Source organism: Galeopterus variegatus, unplaced genomic scaffold (assembly GCF_000696425.1).
Source record: "Galeopterus variegatus unplaced genomic scaffold, G_variegatus-3.0.2 Scaffold2716, whole genome shotgun sequence".
Taxonomy (NCBI): domain Eukaryota; kingdom Metazoa; phylum Chordata; class Mammalia; order Dermoptera; family Cynocephalidae; genus Galeopterus; species Galeopterus variegatus.
The window spans coordinates 86,465-100,933 of record NW_007728827.1 but is presented as its reverse complement, the minus strand read 5'-3'; the positions used below and the strand labels follow the sequence as shown (position 1 = coordinate 100,933).

General features: G+C 35.2%; 1 protein-coding gene across 1 annotated transcript in view; it reads right to left on the bottom strand.

Annotated features, from left to right (window-relative positions):
- The window catches only part of LOC103598708 (phosphatidylinositol 4-phosphate 3-kinase C2 domain-containing subunit gamma-like), a gene marked incomplete at its 3' end in the record, with an annotated part of 252,245 nt that overhangs the window by 205,763 nt on the left and 32,013 nt on the right, over positions 1 to 14,469 (bottom strand). Inside the window, exon 5 of the mRNA XM_008582754.1 lies at positions 3,278 to 3,377. Coding sequence (XP_008580976.1) covers positions 3,278 to 3,377 — 100 coding nt within the window. The remainder of the gene's footprint in view (positions 1 to 3,277; positions 3,378 to 14,469) is intronic.

Below are 14,469 nucleotides of genomic sequence, written 5' to 3'. Positions count from 1 at the left end.
ATAGCATACAGTCTAACACCCTAATTTTATGACATCAGTAGCTAATGCTCATGTAGCCCCACTAGGTGAAGGCACTGATTTAAGCTCTTTGCTTATATTTCTGAATTGATTTCTCATAATAACCATATCAGGTAAGTACTGTTATTATTCATATTTTTTTGATGAAGAAATTAGGGTTCAGAGAATTTAATACTTTGCCCAAGAGCAAACATTTGAATTGGGCAATAGAAAACAAGAATCCCTGCTTTTAAACAAGATGCCAAATTGGTAAATGTAACTCTTCTCATTTCTTATGGTCAGAGTTAGGCTCCAGGATTTAGACGTAAAAATAAGCACCACCGCTAGCCCTCATATTCATCTGCATCAGAGCTCCTGACTCTCAGAGCTATATTTTCCTTCAAAGCACATATCTCTATTGGACTTTATTATATTCATTTGTCTGTCTCTCTACTAAAATGTGAACTCTACCTTCTATCACAGATACCGAGATGTCTTTTTTTGTCTCCATATCTCCAGTGTCTAGAAGAGCATCATGGCAGGTGCTCAATTATTATTTGTTCAATGAACAAATGGATATCGATTTGTGCATATATATTTTCTAAAATGTAATTCTGAATTTTAACTAGGTTCACTAAACTTTTTTTTCACTTTATGAGATCCTTGAAGGCAAATGCTATATATGGCATGTAAAAAGTGTTCAGTAAAAATCTGTTAAAAATTAATTATTTTTGTATATGTGTAGTACTTAGCCCAGTTCCTGGCAATAAACCCTTAAAGATTTTAATAAAATGTAATATCTTCTCCTTTGAAATGTGATGCTAAAAATATCCTGTAAGAGTCAGGATTTGGAGAGATGAAGACATGGAATCCTTTCTGATGTTCTATGTGGAGGTTACCATTGCTCTCTAGCTGGAGGTCAGTGCCAGTTCAATCTCCTGTACAGTAAGTTCCCTGAGGGCTGAGATCTTGTTAATTTTGTCCACTAATCTAACTACTAATCAGTATAGAGCTTAGTATATAGCAGTTACCTAATGAATACTTATTGAATGAATGGAGGATGAACAAATACTGCTGCCATGAGGCACATTACGAATTTTTAAAAAATAGTGTCAGTGCTAGGAAAAGCTGTGAATGAGAAAAGGCATTTAAACTCCTTGCCTATAAGTTGTTGAATTAGCCAAGGGTTGATGGTATTTATTGTAGGAGCTAAAGGTTCAAAAGTTGAACCATAAAGCATAAAAAAGAACCAGGTAACTTAATTTCTTTTATGACTCAAATGACATATTGAAAAAAATAGGCATTTCTGGTGACAACTGCACACTGTGCACTCAGAGATGACAATTTGCTTGTCCCTGGACATGGTGACAATGGTGATGCCAACAAGCCAAAGATGCTGCATTGGCTGACATTATAATATAGTGACCAACTATAATTACTAACCAACTATCATGCCCCTGACTTTGAACAATATACATATAGCTGTGAAAAACAAACAGCTACATATACATAGCTTTTTTATACATAATACCCTGAAACTCACATCTAAAGCCTTGGAGCATATTTCTCATATAATTTGGTAGAATAATGGATGGACTCTAATGACTCACTCACTGGGCTGAAATCCAAGCTCCTCTGCTCACCATTTCCACTGTTATAATCTTGGGGAAAGTCCTGATGCCTCCCTGTGATTTAGTTTCCTTATTTTTAATAGTGTTTGCTCCATAGAATTGTTGAGAAGATTAAATGTAATAGAAATGTTAAAGTCCCAGACATAAAATATACTTGTATTCTCAATACATATTATATCAGAATAGTGGAATTACATGGATTTTAAAATAAACCTTAATTTTTACGAGACTGACATGTTAGTGATTTGTGAATTAATATCAATGAGATGTTACTTTTTTTGTTGTTAAGAATCATATATTTTCTCCTCTTCCTTCATATTGCAATGAAACATGATGATTTCTGCTTTTTCTTCAACAGCAAAGGCAATTTGAAGAATCTAAGTTTATTAATACTGAGGATATCAGTTGCACTTTTTAATGTTTCTTTGTGGAGATATCTGATGCATAATCTAGGAGCTGTCAACAGTGGCTGAGTTGGAAACCAGATCCAAAAGACATTTCTAAACAGCTCTCTTTTGGCCTCATTATGTTATATTCCACATAGATATATTGCAATTTAATGCATCACCTGACATTTTTTATGATGAAACACCTCATACTAGAAAAAGAAAGAATCATGTGCTGGAAATGTGTTATCTGATATAAATGACAGGGTGATGGGATTTCTGCTTAAAGCAGGTAATTGGAAGATTCTATAGATAAAAACTGCCAAAAATATCAAAGTTCACGGCATACTGTGCAATTTGGATTGAAAGTAACTCAAGACATCACACGGGGAATAAAATTCACATCCAACAGCTTGAAACTGTGTCATTAAAGCACAGTAATTTCTTTTTATGTAGTTTTATTATATATTATGAATATTAATTTGTCCTGATTTAAACTGTGTTGACACTGACATAAACAGCGTTCAAATAAAACAAGTGTGTTATTTTTCCACCATCATTCGTTTCCTCTTCACATTTTCTATTCCATTTACTTCTAAGTAAATACGTGGAAAGGATAAATATGATAACCTTAATAAGTTTCTTACAAATGATTTTTCAAAGAGAACAGTTGTTTTTTTATTATACTGAGTGTATTAGCCTGGGCTGCTATAACAAAATACCATAGATTGGGTGGCTTCAACAATGAACATTTATAGTTCTGGAGGCTGGGGAGTTCAAGGTAAGTGTGAGGGCTCTCTTCTTTGTGTGCAGATAGCTTCCTTCTTTCTGTATCCTCACATGGTGGGAAGAAAGAGAAAGAGAGAAAGAGCAAGTAAACTCTCTAGTCTCTCTTATAGGGCATTAATCACATCATAAGGACCCTGCTCTTCTGACCTTATCTAAACCTAATTACCTCCTAATGACCCCACTTGGGGATTACTAACACTTGGGGGTTAGAGCTTCAACATATGAATTTGGGGGGGACACAAACATTCAATCCATAACACTAAGGTTGCAGTAATGCATTCACATTATTGCTTCAGTCCAAATTGTTAACAGGCATTTAGGTTAAATATTTCATCATGTTTCAATAAATACACTCAAGTGAAAATGTATCCATTAAGCTATATAATTCCAAACTTGCAACAGTCCACAAAGAAAGGAATATTGTTCTTAAAACTACAACTTTGCTAATTGAAACCAATGCCAAGAAGGTCTTACCTTTCGAGATAACTTTCCTGGAGCTCCCCTGTTCTGCAGATGAAGCTGAATAACAGATTTATCTTTCTGAAACATTCTGTGGCTCCCCAAACATCGATCACTAAAGGAGAAGAAAATGAACAGTCTTTTCCTCCCATAATACCCTCGTGTGCATTTTCCTTCCTGACTTTATTTCCTTTTATTTTTAGAATTTAGTCCAGTAAAAGTAAACTGTGAATACATATGTGTATGCGTGTGTATATAAATAAAATGAAAAGAGATAGAGATCTAGATCTAGATCTAGATCTAGATAAATAAGACAAAATACTGCAGTTATTTTCAAATGCATTAATAAGTTAGAAAATGATCGGATGCCCTTAGAATGGTCATAATCAATTACAATAAAGAATATTTTACATATTCAAAGTTAGTTTTGTCCAGCTGTCTCAAAGTTGAGAACATGCTTCTGGGAGGTCTGATTGATGCCACCATGTCTATGTATCAAAAAAGCAGAGCAGTGTGGTGGAAATGTCCTGGGCTTTTGGGACAGATTTACTTTTCTATGACCTTAGGCAGGCCAATTAAACTAGAACTATCTGAAACTCAATATTTTCCTCTTTAGAGTTGGGATATTAATGTCTACATCAAAGGTTGACAAGCAGATTAAACAGGAAAAACATCCATCCATATTTCAGAAATTTTTAATGGTGTAATTATATTTTCTTTCTTTTTTTTCCTCTCCCCTCTCTCTTTTCTCTCTGTAAATATTTGTCTAGCACAAATTAAATAATGAGAATGAATTGCTGTTTTGCAACATATTGCTTTAAACACAATCTGATTCTTCTGCGAAATGAAGGGCTTTTACTATATGGTCTCCTTTACAGCTTTACATCTTGGGATCTCTGGTGACTCCTAGTCATTAAAAAATGATAAGTTATGGTAATGCACGTTGTTTAAAGGATCTGGTTAAATACATGAAGGATTTCAGGAGAAAACAATCTCATGTTAGAAATTTGGGGCCCTTAACATGATAATTTTATTTATCAGGAAAATTCAGTAGATATTTGGGACTACTAGTTCTCATCAATGACAAGCAAATGGAGCATTACTCTGCAAACATCTATTAAGTATGTGTTTTTTGTTTTGGCAATTGCTATTTTTTAATACTTAAGAAAACTCAGTACCTAACCACTTACCATCATAGTGAATGTTAGTATTTACAACATGTGTTCTCTGGATATTCCCATCCCTACTGTTCATCTAACCTGGATTCTTATCTCAGGGCCCTCTCTGTGACTCTCTTAGTGTTGCCTGAGATGTCGTCACTGCTAATCTAGACATAAGGCATGGCCAGTGCATTCTTCGACTTGTTCTTGGAACTACTGATTTCTCCTTCCTCCTTCCTAAAGTTCTGCTCCAAGAACCATCCTCATGGTCCATCACATGGACTCAAGTTCCTCTCCGTTCACTTTCCTCTTCCCATCTCTTCTTTCTGTGCTGAGAGTTCCATTTCCCTGTTTCTACCCTGTGAACAGATTTAAAAATAGCGACTCACATTGCTCTCAAAGATTCCCTTCCTCAGCATGTTGAAACCTGAACCCTGGACCCCAGTTCAATGAACTCAGCTTCATATGTGACTACTGCCTGCTTTCTTGAACTTTGTTCCACCTACCTGTGCCTGTACCTTTAGCTAGTTTGCCAGATAAAATACAGGATGTCTACTACACATGAATTTCAGAGAAACAATGAATAATTTTTAGTATATGTATGACCCACGTAATATTTAAAAATACTTATACTTAAAAAATATATAGTTTTTGAAACTCAAATATAACTGGATGTTTTAGATTTTTATTTGCTACATCTGCCAATCCTGCCCTTTCTAAAACTGGGTGCTAGCTCTTTCCTTATCTTTGCCTTATTGTGTGTGTGGGTGTGGGTATGTGTGTGTATGGTGGGGCCTAGCACTATAATTATCAGATTTTGGATAATTAGATTATTTTGAATGAAAAATTATTTAAATGTATTATTTTTTCCAGTTATCCTACCCACACCTATTTAGATAGCAATTTTAAAAGTAGCTCGTCTTGGGTTGAGCCCGTGGTGCACTCGGGAGAGTGTGGTGCTGGGAGTGCAGCAGCGCTCCCACCGCATGTTCGGATCCTATATAGGGATGACCAGTGCGCTCACAGTGCTCACTGGCTGAGCGTGGTGCGCCCAGTCTCAAAAACGACAAAAAAAAAAAAAAAAAAAAAAGTAGCTCTTCTTTATTAAGCTTTTCCAAAACATTCAACTTAGTTTCCACAAAAGTAACACACATTTTTCTTTTCTGTTTCAGTAGTATTTAATGCATTATGTAATTAAAACAAGCTGATCTAATATAGCACAGTTTGGGGAGCAAACACAGTCTCTTGGTAGTATTCAATTAGAGTCAGCAGAATTGCTGAGCTAACTTTTCTTCATATACTTCCAACAAATCAATATAGTACAACAGACTGAAGGCAGAAGCAGGGTTAGTATTCAACTGCCTTCTATTAAACCAGACATCTAAAACATTTCTAAACATATAACAACGCTACACTTCTCACAAGTTGTTTTTGTTTGGTAACAGTTACTTTTAAAATAAAAATGTTATATGTTCACCTGTAATAGGTTTATTATTATTTAAATAATAATTGAAATAGTAAATGCATATTTTAAAAGTTTCTTAGCTTTAATTTCCAACATGGTAACTATTGATGAACATAACATACAAAACGAACCTCTTTGAGGAGCTCAACAATTTGTAAGCATTTTAAAGGGGACTGAGACCAAAATGTCTGAGAACTGCCATTCAAGAACATACAGTGAATTATGGATCTCGATCATTCTGTTTTGTAAAGCAGATGAGGAGTGCTAATATAGCAAATTAGATAAGTGGACATAGGTTAAAGGAGCCTCTCCTAATTTCTTTTTTTAACTTTGTATTAGAACTTTTTGGATATTATGATAAACACTGTTCTGCATCCCGTAGGGCTTCATTGTTCACTTCGTAGGTGGAGTACACCTCCAAGTAATTCTTTCAGAGAGCCTGAAAATGGATATTAAATGTTTCTAATTCTGAAAATGCCTTTATTTGTACATTGCCCTTGAAGGCTGGTTTGTTGTTAGTTCTGGGTTTTAGGTCAAATTATTTTCACAAGTTATTATTGTTTTAGGATTGTCACATAAGATTAAATCTCTGCTGTTATTTAAAGGACTATACAGCCTCCAATAAGCATCACACTTTAAAGAGCTGTGAACTACTCTCCACCACTTTGCCATCACTATACTTGGCAAGACGAGCATTTTGATCAATTTGTCTTTAATGATTTAGAGCTACACTGTCCAGTATAGTAGCCACTACACACACGTTTCTACTGAGCACTTGCAGTGAGGCCAGTCTGGATTAAGACGTGCTATAAGTATAAAAATGCACACTAGATTTTGAAGACATCATAAAAAGTATTAAGATATACTTCCACTTGTTTCTTTTTATATTTTTTAAATTGTGGCTAGTAGAAAATGTAAAATTACTATGTGGCCCACATGATATTTTTCTTGGACAGCGCTGATCCAGAGATAATGAAAAAGAAGACAGAAAAAAAGCAATTAAAACATAGAAAGAAGGGTGGTATGTAGAATTTAATGAGTGAGGGCCAGCCCAGTGGCGCACTGGAGAGCTCACTGGCTGAGCGCAGTGCGGGCGCAACACCGAGGGTTGTGATCCCGTTGCTGGTCCCCGGTACGGGCGCGACACCGAGGGTTGCGATCCCATTACCGGTCAGTAAAAAAGACAAAAAGAAAAAAAAAAAGAATTTAATGAGTGAATGGAATAAAATAAATTTGTGTTTGAGGATTCTAGGTATCAGAAAGGATAGGAAGAAAGGTTACCATACCGAGAGAAAGAGAAATGAAAAACATGGCAGCTAAGATGGGCGGCGTGGAGAGAGGGTTTGATCACTAACAGAACGGGCCATATTTGGTATTACCATGCTCATCATGAGAACATGGGAATTATCTGCTTCAGACTGTACATAGCAGGTGTTTTTGTCAATCTGGTAACATTTGAAATGTGGATGCTTAGTATGTTTTATTTAATAATCATGTATGAAACTTTAACTATGAAATGAACTGAATCTCTGTGCTACAATAAAAAGTTTAGGCTTTTTCTTCATATATACTAGTAAGTCAACATTTCTTCACATTCATTATTTATTCTGTCAATAAATATTTGATTTCAGCTATCTGCTAGTTACTATCTTAGGAACTCACTAAGAGTTAACTTATCATGTAAGATGAACACTGAAAGACTGAATCCTTGCATGCAATTACTCCTATTTCTTATTCATAAATAGCTCGCACTATTTCAAAGTATTTCTATGGCAGTATGTTTATATAAAGAGAGATTAATGACCTTAACACCAAAAAATAATATGCTAATATCCAGATTTGTCTTATGGGTAAGGAGAAAACATCTTAAATAATGTCCAGCCCATGAATATTGATTCCCATTACCTGAAGGACTCCTTGTAAACCCACCTTTATGAGCAGTGCTCTTACATTGGAATAAGTACATATTCTTGTTTCATGGGATAAGTAGGTTCAAATGTTATTCATTATTATGTGTAAGAAGTATTCATGGAGGTGTTTTTGAAATATGAGCATTAAGGTCATATATAAAAAAACGGCTATTTCAATTAGATTTTATAAATATTGAGAACTGCTGACAGCTTTTGAAGTTATTTCTTTAAGAAAACTTAGTAATTAAGCTGAACTTTTAATCCTTAGGATGGCTAAGTCAAAAATGTAGGGCGAATATAACAAAATATTAAAATATTAATAATGCTATAGAATTGCACAGAGCATTTTTTCAAATAGTTATGTGGTGTGTGCATGCACATGTGTGCACACATATTCATTTGGCATTGGCCAACTAAACATTTCTACCATGTTACATCTACCATATCTTAATTCTAGTGAGTTGGTCTTTCAACTAATAAAATAGGCCTGGATTTTATGCTCACAAGTGGTATTTGGAACTGACTCAACACAGATAAAGATCAGTGATATGTTGTTTCCCTAAACCAGTGCACCTCAAGTGTATTGGTATTTTGTTTTCAGGGGAGCAATAAATAGGAAAAGTTAAACTTCATAATTTGGAGAGACATGCATAGGTTAAATTCTAATACTAAGGCTTCTAGGCATGATTTGGTTTGTAGAAGAGGGCCATGCTTTTGAAGAGACTTTCTATGAGACACACATTGACACCAAAAGCTATTACTCAAGAGAGACTGGACTAAAGAAATCTAAACCTCTCCATTCAAATACGTCATTATTCTTGAGAATTCCCTCCAGCCAATAAAAAGGCAACTATCTCTCATTTCTCCTCTCTTAAATATGGTTATATTCCTTTATACATATAGTGCAATACTTATTTTTAAATTCAAAACTAAAATAAAATTGAATATACTACAAAGGAGTTTTTTTTATTCTAGAGGAAATATTTTATAACAATTCAAGTTTGCAGTGTCCTCTCAATTAAGCTATGCCATCACAAAAGACAAGTATTAGCACAGCAATCTATACAAATGAAGTGAACTAAGACAGAGAGTCATTAAGAAAAACACAGCAGTAAAACTGGAGCTTTGTATCCTTTGCAAATATATGTGCTGAGTTCCAAGGAGCTCTTTTTCGGGTGCAAAATTTGTAATTCGGTCACCATCACAGGGATCAAACATACAGATTTTACTCCATCTCAACATTTCATTGTTTTCTCCATGAAATCTCCAGGGGAGAAATTCTATAGACTTTACATATACAAAACATTGAAGACTTCAGATTAAAATAGCACATTTAAGTCTTGCTAAGGTGATACTGACTAATTTGAAATATTTAATTCAGAAATTCTCTAGTTAATCACTTTATTTAAGAAAAAAGAGCACTAGGTTATTTAAACTTCAATTAATTCAAAATGGGGAAATTAAATAATTCTTCATGTTTAAAAATAAATAACACTTTTGAGTAACAAAAATAACATGATAGCTGCATATTGGCTATCATAGTTCTAGACATAATTAAATTAAATTATTTACCTGCATTCAGATCTGATTTGCAATGACTTCTTGGAAAAATTATGCAACAGCTTTGTGATTCCTTTTATCAAGTCTGTTAATGATGCTTGCACAATTCAGCTTTTTAGAAAACTCAGAGCTGAAATATGCTATAATTTTTCATGTAGCTTTTAATAATAAACAGCCTATATTTAGCATAAGCTCTTTCTTTGGAGAATTGCTCTCAAATGAAGATATATACAGAGCATCCGCATATGAGCACATTTGTTATTGAATTACAACCAAATGCAAGTTTGTAATGGTATGTTATTTTTGTTGTTGTTAGCTATTTATTGAAGATAGAAGCCAAGGTTAATTTTAAAGTAGTAGGAAAAGCACTTTAAAGGAGATTCAAAAACTAAATTAAAGTAATTCAAGATAGTCTTAATGAATAATTTATTAACAGAACCACTTTGTTGTCATGTGTGAAAGAGCTCAAAAGTTATGACAAGTTCCTTCCTAACCTCCCACATGGTTTTATGATTTTATCAGTGTAGGAGAAAAGTTAGGTAAAAGTGAAATGCACCTTGTCTATTTCTTTGCTCAAAGTAAGTCAAAAAAGTTAGAGTAGATTATAATATTTGAAGTCTTAGGCTGTTCTGAATGTGTTGATAACCAATTTGTTCAAGTTTGCTAAATGAAATCCTTAATTTAAGTGAGAAGAAAAAAGACTCTTCTCCCAACCTCCAGAAATAAATACAACAGTTTTTACTATTGATGAATATGATCTATTACCATAAACTGTATGTAATATAACAGTCTTCTCCTAACTGATAATTAATAGTTTGATTTTTACTTTAAGTACAAGGCAATTACAATTTATTATCAAATATTTAATAAACAAATGAATATAAATTGTCATGGGATTAACTAAAACATTTTAAAATAATGGAATTTTTCTTAAAAAGATTATTTTAAAATTCTAATTTAAGGGATTTAATTTTTGAATAGAACTTTTTCACTCCAACAAAATGAATATCATCATCGGAGACTATGCGCCCTATGGTGCCAGCATGCGACCCAGCAGGTAGGCCTCACTGCAGCCACCCGACTCCATCCCCAGCCCCACCGAGTGTGTGCTGATCAGAGAGGGGCCCAGCCAGAGAGGCCCATGATCCTTGGAGACTACCCACCCTGTGGTGCCAGTGCGTGACCCAGCAGGTAGGCCTCTTCGCCGCTTGCCTGATTCCATTCCCAGCCCTGCTGAGTGTGTGCCAATCAGAGAAGCACCAAGATCTGCGGAGACCACATGCTCCATGGTGCCAGCACTCAACCCAGCGAGTAGGCTTTGCCGCCACCACCTGACTTCATCAGAGAGGTGCCCAGCTGGAGAAGTCCAAGATCTATGGAGACCACCAGCCCTACAGTGCCAGTGTGCAACCCAGCAGGTAGGCCTCATTGCCACCACCTGACTCCATTCCCAGCCCAGCCGAGTGCATGCTGACCAGAGAGACGCATCCCCTGAGTGGGCAAAGATCTGAGGTGACCATGCACCTGAGGCACAAGTGAGCAAACGAGCAGACACTGAGGCAGGCATACCAAATTGGCAGCCCCAGCAGCATCCTAGCCAGACAATAGTGTCAAACCAGTGGACCATGAAATCCCCTGCCCTGATTAAACATCAAAGGAAAGATACCAGAAATATGAAAAATCAAGAAAGTATACTACCAAAGACTAATAACTCTCAAGCTCTAGATCCTATAGAACAAAAAGCCCTTGAAATGTCTGACAAGGAATTTCGAGTGATGATTCTAAGGAAATTAAAAGAGATACAAGAAAACTCAGCTAGACAACATGATGAAATGAGGAAAAGCATACAGGACCTGAAAGAAGAAATGTACAAGGAAATTAATTCCCTGAAGAAGAATGTAGCAGAGCTTGCTGAGCTGAAGAATTCATTCAACAAAATAAAAACACAACAGAGAGTTTAACCAGCAGGCTTGCAGAAGCAGAAGAAAGAACTTCTGACCTTGAAGATGGACTGTTTGAAATAACACAGGCAGACAAAAAGAAAAGAAAAAAGAATTAAAAACATAGAAGAAAATCTAAGAGAGATATCAGATAACCTTAAGAACTCAAATATCCGAGTCATGGGTATTCCAGAAGGGGAGGAAAAAAGGAGATTGCATTGAAAACATAGTCAACACAATAGTGGCAGAAAACTTCCCACATATAGGAAAAGACACAGATCTTCAGATTCAGGAAGGACAAAGATCCCCAATTGTATTCAACCCAAAAGGTCTTCTCCAAGACATGTTATAGTCAAATTGGCAAAACTCAAAGACAAAGGGAGAATGTTAAAAGCTGCAAGAGCGAAGCATCAAATCACCTATAAGGGAGCCCCAATCAGACTAACATCAGACTTCTCATCACAAACCCTAAAAGCCAGAAAGGAATGGGATGATATATTCAAAATAGACAGAGATTGCCAGCAAAGAATACTCTACTCCACAACTCTATCCTTCTGAAATGAAAGGCAAATAATATATTTAACAGACAAACAAAAACTGTGGGAGTTCACTACCACACGACCAACCTTACAAGAAATTCTCAAGGGAGTACTGGGTTTGGTACCTGAAAAATAACTATCACTGCCATAAAAACCCAAGAAAAAATCAAAACCCACCAGTATAATCAAAATGGAATTCATGAGGAGAAAACAAACAAAAAGGCTATCTACAACTCAGGAAACCAAAAAATACAGAAAACAAAGAGTAAATCAGAAAGAAAGGAACAAAAGACACTTAAGACATCCAAACAAAAATCAATAAAATGCTAGGAGTAAATGAACACTTTTCAATAACAACTCTTAATGTAAAAGGCTTAAACTCCCCACTCAAAATACACAGACTGACTGACTGGATTAAAAAGGAGGACCCAATTATTTGCTGCCTTCAAGAGACCCACCTCACCTATAAAGACTCACATAGATTAAGAGTGAAAGGATGGAAAAAGGTTTACGATGCAAACAGAAATGAAAAACGAGCTGGAGTAGCTATTCTTATATCTGATAAAAAAGACTTTAAACTAAAGACCATAAAAAGAAATAATGAGGGCCACTACATAATGATAAAAGGATTGAACATTCAAGAAGACGTAACAATCATAAGTATATATGCACCCAATGTTGGAGCAGCCAGATTTATAAAACCAACTCTATTATTAGACCTAAAGAAGGAAATAGACACTAATACCATAATAGCAGGGGACCTGAATACCTCACTATCAATATTGGACAGATCACTTAGGCAAAGAATCAGCAGAGAAACACAAGATCTAAACAATACTCTAGACCAATTGGAATTGGCAGATATCTACAGAACATTCCTTCCAACAACCTCAGAATATTCATTCTTCTCACCAGCCCATGGATCATTCTCCAGGATAAATCACATGATAGGTCACAAATCAAGTCTCAACAAATTCAAAAAAATTGGAATTATCCTATGTATTTTTTCAGACCACAATGGGTTAAAATTGGAAATCAATTACAAACAAAACTCCGGAAACTATATAAACACATGGAAATTAAACAGAATTCTACTTAATGACATATGGGTCCAAGAAGAAATCAAAGAGGAAATCAAAAAATTTATTGAAACTAATGAAAACAATGATACATCATACCAAAACCTATGGGATATGGCAAAAGCAGTACTAAGGGGGAAATTTATTGCATTACATGCTTACTTCAGAAGAATGGAAAGATGGCAAGTGCACAACCTAACACTTCACCATAAAGAACTAGAAAAACAACAACAGTCCAAACCCAAAGTTAGCAGATGGAAAGAAATCATTAAGAATAGAACAGAACTTAATGAAATTGAAACCCAAAATAAAACAAAAAAATTGACAAACCATTAGCATGACTAACTAAAAAAAGAAGAGAGAAGACCCAAGCAACAAGAATTAGAAATGAAAAAGGTGATATTACAACTGATACATCTGAAATACAAGGAATCATTCGAGACTACTATAAACAACTATATGCCAACAAACTTGAATACCTAGAGAAAATGGATAAATTTCTGGACACACACAGGCTACCAAAACTGAGCAATAAATTTCTGGACACACACAGGCTACCAAAACTGAGCAAAGAAGATGTAGAAAATCTGAACAGAACAATAACAATAAAAGAGATTGAAGCTGTTATCAGGCTCCCAACAAAGAAAAGCCCAGGACCAGATGGATTCACAGCAGAATTTTACCAAACATTCAAAGAAGAATTGACACCAATTCTCTACAAACTATTCTAAAAGATTGAAGCAGAGGCAATTCTCCCAAACTCATTCTATGAAGCAAATATCACCCTGATATGAAAACCGGGTAAAGATACAACTAACAAAGAAAAATACAGGCCAGTATCCTTGATGAATATAGATGCAAAAATCCTTAATAAAATAATAGCTACAGAATACAGCAACACATATGCAAAGTTATACACCATGATCAAGTGGGATTCATCCCAGGGATGCAAGGTTGATTCAACACATGCAAATCAATAAATGTGATACACCATATCAATAAAATCAAACAGAAGGACCATATAATCATCTCTATAGATGCTGAAAAAGCATTTGATAAAATTCAACACTCATTCATGATAAAGACCCTTTATAAATTAGGTATAGATGGAAAGTATCTCAACATAATCAAAGCCATATATGATAAATCCACTGCCAATATCATCTTGAATGGGGAAAAGTTGAAAGCTTTTTGATCAAGAACAGGAACTAGACTAGGATGCCCACTCTCACCACTCCTATTCAACATAGTGTTGGAAGTACTAGCCAGAGCAATCAGAAAAGAGAAGGAAATAAAGGGCATCTAGATTGGAAAAGATGAAGTCAAACTGTCCTCCTTGCAAGTGACATGATCCTATATATCAAGCAGCCTAAAGCCTCTACAAAAAAAACCTCCTAGGGTTGATAAATGATTTCAGCAAAGTTGCAGGTTACAAAATCAACACACAAAAATCATTCACCATTTCTATACTCCAACAGTGAACATGCAGAAAAAGAAATCAAGAAAGCTAGACCATTTACAATAGCCACCAAAAAAAATAAAATACTTAGGAAG